Source organism: Monopterus albus, unplaced genomic scaffold (assembly GCF_001952655.1).
Source record: "Monopterus albus unplaced genomic scaffold, M_albus_1.0 scaffold76.1, whole genome shotgun sequence".
Taxonomy (NCBI): Eukaryota; Metazoa; Chordata; class Actinopteri; order Synbranchiformes; family Synbranchidae; genus Monopterus; species Monopterus albus.
Window position 1 is genome coordinate 1385256 of NW_018127956.1, and position 6859 is coordinate 1392114.

The following is a 6859-nucleotide window of genomic DNA, read 5'->3' on the forward strand; positions in this document are numbered from 1 at the left end:
AGCAAAGGGTCTGAATACTTATGACCATGTGATATTTCAGTTTTTCTTTTTTTAATAAATCTGCAAAAATGTCATTCTGTGTTTTTCTGTCAATATGGGGTGCTGTGTGTACATTGAGGAAAAAAAATGAACTTAAATGATTTTAGCATATGGCTGCAATATAACAAAGAGTGAAAAATTTAAGGGGGTCTGAATACTTTCCGTAGCCACTGTAAATGAGGGAATATATAAAGAAAGAAGAGGAAGTCCAGAAACCAAGAACTGAAAATGTAGTAGCTTGTAGTAGATGGACACATGATGGTTTCTCCTTTGTCAGGCATCTGTAGTTTCTTCAGAAGCAACACTCCTTGTGAAAACTGAACTCAAAAATATAAAATGAGTCAGATCACATGAAATAACCGCCAAATGAAGGAGCCTGATAAAACATAAATAAAGCTGCATGTGTGGTCAGAAGGGTTTTGTCTGAGGGAGCTTTGTGTCATACTGTGAGAAGAAAAATGGCACCAAGTGTAACTCTGCTGACTATGAGCAGACTCCAACTAAAAAAATACAGAAAGGCCATCTGGACAACTGGCACAAACTTTAAAGCACAACAGCATTAAATTTATATTTACACTTTTCTACCATAGTGGCCACCATGCTAGCAAACAATCTCACATTGGTCTTTACCCGAGTTGTTTATTCCATTGTTCTCCATGCCTCACAGGCGTCCTTCAGTTTGCTCATTAATGCAGTCGGTGTTTGCTTTGAATTAAGCCATCCCATCTTCTCCCTCTCCGCCAGCTCTTTTGTCCTATTAGCTCATCAAGCCTGATGGGAAAATAATCCAGAACCTGAAAACAATGTTGTGCTGAACCACAGCAGGGCTGAGACAAGCTGTTGCCAAATGACTCAATTGAAACACAGCACTTTAAATTGGGTCATTATGTGAATCTGTCAAAAGCCAGAATCCAGTGAGAGAAACGAGAATCACGACAGGGCCAGAATTTATTTTAGTATTTATTTCAACACCTTAGTTGTACCTCTATCATATTGTTGAACAGTGTATAATGTATTTTATTTAAAACCAAAATGTATATACATTTATATATATTTATATTTATATATATACCTTTAATCTCTGCATACTTAGGCTCATATTGTATGTAATATTCATTATGCATCTCACTAGACCTAAAATACTCTTTTAAATCATGTAATGCTTTCTACACTACTGCTCAGTCCTTTCACTTCTCAGATTAGCATCCATCATGATATAGCTTTGAGGTAACTCAGCAAAGGAATACAGAGTCATAATTGTATACTCACATAGAGAGAATATGTATTAACTAATGGGTGTCAGCTTCACGGGGGTCACCACAGGGAGAGCAGTATAGAAAGCATTTACAAAAGACATAACCAAAACAAAGCTTCAAAGAAATTGTCCACACTATTTGGAAGACAGAGATTCTTAAAAAAACATTTACATAACTATTATTATCTTTATTGTACTATACTTTGTTATCATTGTGATCATCCTTGTTATATATGGATCTATAAATGATGTGGTTTTGCCTAACAGCTGAATTCACTGCTTGGAATGGCTAATCTGGCATGTTAAAAACATTCAGGTTCACCTCTATGTGACATATTTACTTTATCACACTGAAAAACCTTTTTGAAAAGTGGGAAAAGTTCCTTTTGGAGGGTTTATGTGTGGAATAGCATGGGAGCCGTCCCTGGTAGGCTAGTGGTTGAGAGGCACGGCTCTCGCCGCTGCGGCCCGGGTTCGAATCAGGGTTGTGTCAGGAAGGGCATCCGGCGTAAAACACGTGCCAAATGTCAACATTTGAGATGTCAGTGTGACGATTCACTGTGGCGACCCCTAAACGGGAAAAGCCAAAAGTGACTTTACTTTATGTGCGGAATAGCATAACACTGGGATTGTCAAGTGGTGAGAAAGAAAGGTTTTCTGACCTTTATAAATATGTTTTTTGAAAACACATTAGAAAGAGAAAGGTGTAGGTCAAGGAAAGCTTGTGGCCACCAACGCAGCTGACAAACACACACACAAAAATCAGACACACAGAGGCTGAAGGCTGAGGAAGTCTGGCAGACAGGGAAGCAGAAAAAAGCCCTTTTCGATCACTGCACCTGCTGTGCGAGAGCGCGGTTAACATTATGGCATCAGAGAGGATGGATCCATCCTTTGACCTGTGCTATGGCCATAAAACACCGATACCGTCTGAGGAAAAAGATGGTTTGCAGTTTGAAATGATATGCAAACACTTTTCAGTTCCTCGCTATTATTTCCTCTCCTTTCTCTAGAATAACCAGGAAAATAATAAAAGGTTATTTCACAACAATAGTTTCTCAGTATTTGTACATCCTCATTATTCACAACTTGAATTCAACAGTTATAAAGACCCTGACCAGTTGGAAATGAATGATTGCGATCAGCACTTAGTACAAAACAAATGGTTCCGCTAATAGAGAATCCCATTTAACATGTAAGATATATTTAGTGCTCGCAAAATACATACATACACAGCTTACTGGGGCATCCCTTGGGGGAATATGGCAAATATATAAAAAGAATACTATTGTTTCCCTCTATTTTCATCTACAAACAAAACCTTTTCCCTCATATTCCAACTTCAGCTCCAGTACATGTAACCATTTGATACTCTGATCTGCTTAAAACAACAAAATTGATGTTAGGATGTGGTCCTTATCTTTCTGTTTTCACCAGAGTTTCTGGCTCTGTCCCAGTCAGAAACATTTTATTGGGGTTTACCATTTAAGCAGCAACTTTGCAACTTTTATTTGAGTTCAGACTGAGGTTTTCTCAGTGCTGTTAAGCAGCAGATGGTGTGAGAATCCATCTGTCAGAGTGTGTGAGAATATGCATGTGTATGTTTGTTTTTAACAGCACAAAACAGTGTTAATTAAATGCCTGTCCATCAAAAGTTTTAATGTGTATTTTCAGTAGAAGATAGTCATTTTAATAGTTTTCTTAATTTCTTTATACCCTTTCTTGACCAGTAGTCATTCCACAAATTTCATGACAGTGTCCTCAAATTTGAAAGACATTTTTCTCCATATTTCCAGCCCTTAGTCTTAGTTCAACACAATCTGCTGATGTTCTTCTCTTGCACATCTTCTGTTACTGTTCATCTTTGTTAATTTGTTTCTCTCCCTTTCTCTCACATCTTTGAATCACCCCATCACCCTCTCAGTCTGTGTCTTGGGGAGATGTAGTGACATGCAAAGGAGAGAGCTGCCTGGGGAGAGAAGGAGGGCAAATCAAAGAATGAGAATGAACAGAACTGAAATAAAGGTGGAGCAAACTAAAGAGAACATGTTAATAAAGAGAAAGCGAAAGGAATGGAAGGAAGATGTGATAACTTATCAAATTAAATGCATCTAATGAAGAAAGGGGTTGATCCAGCTAATGTGTATGGAAGGAGTCAGAGACTGACTTTCCTTCATCATCCTGTGCTTCCATTTTGACCTTTTGACCCCACTGCCTCTATGTGTTCCAGAGTCTGTTAGTCCTCCCTCACCTGTCAGTGAGTTTCTTCAGTGCCCTCTCGATGTTCATTCGGTGTCCCACACGTGTCACTCCCAGGTCCAAGAAGTCGTCCTTGGTGAGTGAAGGCAGATGCGATCCATCTATCTCATTGTCTATAAAACGCTCTCTGTGTTCACCCAGGTTTAGGTAAGTCAGCCAGTCTGCCACGTCGTACTTGGTCCAGTATTGCAGGGGCTTGACAGCGAAGGGCTTGGCTGGTGGAGGAGGGGTGAGATGGGGATAGTTGAGACAAGAAGGGCTTGGGGGTAAGTGCATGGGGGAGGAGGCTCCAGAGAGAAAATGGGTGGGAGAATGAGAGTGTGACACAAGTAACGGGTTTGGACTTGGTACACCAGAAGGAGAAAACAGCGGGGGTGTTGAAGCCTTGAAGGCGTCTCCTAGAGGGAGGCCTGGAGAGGGAGGAGTGAGGGGCCCGGGGAAGTCGAAGGGGTTGTTGTAGATAGGTGTGCTGGGAAGGATGGGGAGGGAGGAGGGTCTGGGAGGGGTGGGATTCGGTTGTTCTGCATTATACATAAGAGGGCTTGGAGCCCGACGCCGGGACACTGAAGACCGCATCTCCTTAGTGGGACTGCATGGGAAATCAAAAGTCTGCCTACGGAACTTAGGCCGATGCTTCGGAGATGTTGGGTATGGGCAGTAGGTTGGGGAATGGGGAGGGTGTGAATGAACAGGGGAGGAAGGCATCTGTGGAGAAGGGGAGCGGGTCCAGTTACGCTGAACTGGTACTTGAGGGGAAGGAGAGACAGAAGGGGTGGCCGACAAGTTGGGTGTTAGGATCTGACGGTGCTGTGGGGAGGAGGTGGGTAATGGTGAGGTGGAGCGGCCGGTAGGGGGGCTGTGAAACACATCACTGAAATCTGCTGAATACCTGAAAGACATAGAAAATTAACCTGTGAACTTTAAATTCTAACAATAAACTTTAAATAAGTAGATATGCACACTTTCATTTTAATATCGAGAACAACAAAGACACCTGTGCATGGTGGGGGACTTGGGAGTGTGGCTCCAGTCATCCATGCTCTTCATGCTACTCATCTGTTGCAGCTTGGAGCTTAGCTCATTGATTATGCTTGCCTTCATGCCTGAAAGAGGTGAGTGCAGCCTGCGGCCATCCAACAAAATCCCACCTCTTTGGACTCCTCCTCCTTGCTCATGCTCCTCAGCCTCACCCCAGCCCCCTGACCGAGTGTCCATAGGCCTCTCTAAGCAGCTAGCCAGAGCGGAGCTGAAGCCATCCTCCATTTTAGATCGACTTCGCCTTCCTTCATCTGCAAGAGCTTCATCTAATCTGGCATCTTCTGGGTTGGTTTGTCTCTGCAGCTGCAAGGGAGCAGGGTTGGTGCTGTTCTGCCTACGTAGTGCTACAGGCAGGCATCTCCCTCCCCCTTCTTTGTAATGAGTCATCTTTGGAAACACAGGGTTTGCCAGCTTGGTGCTATGCACCTCAAATGTTTGCCCACCTGAGTAGGTTGTGCAAGTATCATGATGTTCACCACTTTTCTCTCCCTCTCCTCCTTGTCCGTCTCCTCCGACCCCTCCCCTCTCTCCTCTCAGCCCACTCAGTCCCAGTATTTCTAAATGGTGGTCGCTACTGCTGTGACTGTCCAGCTCCTCAATCCCAGAGTCCACCACAGCATCTTGCCAGTCTCCACTCTTGGGTATAATAGTGGTTTGATACGTGTGGTCAGCAGCCTTGCCCCCTGTACTGAGACCGGACTTGGGCCCAGCCATGGTAATGTTGTAGTCAGAGGATGCCAGTGAGGTTGTGGTGGTGGTGGCAGCAGCAGTGGCTGTCATGGTAGTGGTAGCATAGGTCATGGTGGTGGTGAGGGTGGCCGTGCCTCTGTCCTGGGCTGGGCTCTGACCACCTACTGAAGGGTCGTTAGAGCTGCTGTAATAGGCCTGAGAATGGGACACAGGCTGTGGTTTGTGTAGTGGCACGGGAGGTGGAGCAGCAGCAGAGGTGGTGGCAGCAGAGGAAGAGGGGAATATCTGTGGGGACGGATAAGATGGAGAGAGAGCTGACTGTGTGAGGTTGGCCACCTCGCTGTCGTAGGAGGTAAGACTGGAGGCAGCAGAGTCGCCACCCTGTGAAGAGGGTTGGTGGGCATTTGAGGTCTTGGGAGATGGAAGAGGAGGTGGAGGAGGTGAAGCAACAGCAGCAGAACGTTGACTCGGGTGTTGATGGTGCTGCACTCTTTCATTCTTACCATTAGCAAACTGTAAAGGAGGGGGCAAGGGATCTGCAAAGACAAACTCATCATCTGCATCTATTGAGGGAGCAGGTGGAGGAAGAACCATCAGTCCTAGACTTCCACCCTCCCCTGCTCTTCCTTCACCCATAGCTTCATGCCTCTCTGCTGGGGCTGTGGGGACAGTGTACTGAGGGATATAGCTGGTGTTGGTAACACTTTCCATGTACGAAAAGGAGGGTCTGCGGGGGGCAGGTTGAGCTGGAGGTGGAGGAGGCTGTATGGGTGGAGCAGGTCTGCTGTCGTACACCTCCTTTTCTCTTTCTCTCTCTCTGGGGCTTGGTGGATAATACTGGGTTGAATATTGACTGGTTCTGTCCTCTGAGAAGCGAACTCTAAGACCCTCCCTGGGTCCTCCCTCCTTTTCCCTCTCCATCCTCTCCCCACCTCCTCCCAAGCGTAATATCCTTGGTGACTGTGGCCGGCTCAGAGATGCAGGGGAGGCGATGGTGGTGGGAGAGCTTAAGTGGACAGACACTGGGGAATTGTATGCTGACTGTGTGGGGGTTGCAAAAAGGGAAGAAGTTGGGGTCTGAACAGGAGTAGGGAACGCTCCTACTGTGGACAACTGGCGGCCAAAGTGTCTCTCCTCTCGGCGTGTTCTGCGGTCATCTTTTAGGGCCCTTTCTCTGGCAGCCAGGGCCAGGCCAAGTGGGGATGAGGGGTCCAAGACTTTTCCTGTAAGTGGATGGATGAAGGTAGTAGCTGGCTGGGTGCCATACACTGAGGGAGCTGACTTAGGCTGTCCATCCTGACCAAGGACAGGCGAAGAATACTCAGGCAGGCCAAAGGCTGGGGGCATGCTGCTGGAATAGTTGATGTAGCTGTCTCCAGAAAACATGCCCTCATCTATAGACTTGGAGGGCCGGAGTCGAGGGGTGGGTACTTCCATGTGTGAGGCCTGTAAAGGCTGAATTCTTGCCCTCAATGTGCCTCCTCCCTCTCCTGCTCCTCCACCTGCCTCTCCTTGGATGTCCTCCTCAGATGAGAGGAAGAAAGAAGTGCTCCTTCTTCTCATCTCTCGGAAACGCTC

The 6859-nt window shown here is 45.9% G+C and overlaps 1 protein-coding gene across 1 annotated transcript in view; it reads right to left on the minus strand.

Annotated features, from left to right (window-relative positions):
• Nucleotides 1-1817: 1817 nt before the first annotated feature.
• LOC109963527 (SH3 and multiple ankyrin repeat domains protein 1-like) overlaps nt 1818-6859 on the minus strand; it is a 32080-nt gene continuing 27038 nt past the window's right edge. The window contains exons 27-28 of the mRNA XM_020606105.1: nt 4548-6856; nt 1818-4442 (exon numbers count right to left, since the gene is read on the minus strand). Of these exons, the coding sequence (XP_020461761.1) occupies nt 3542-4442; nt 4548-6856 (3210 nt within the window). The 3' untranslated portion in view covers nt 1818-3541. The remainder of the gene's footprint in view (nt 4443-4547; nt 6857-6859) is intronic.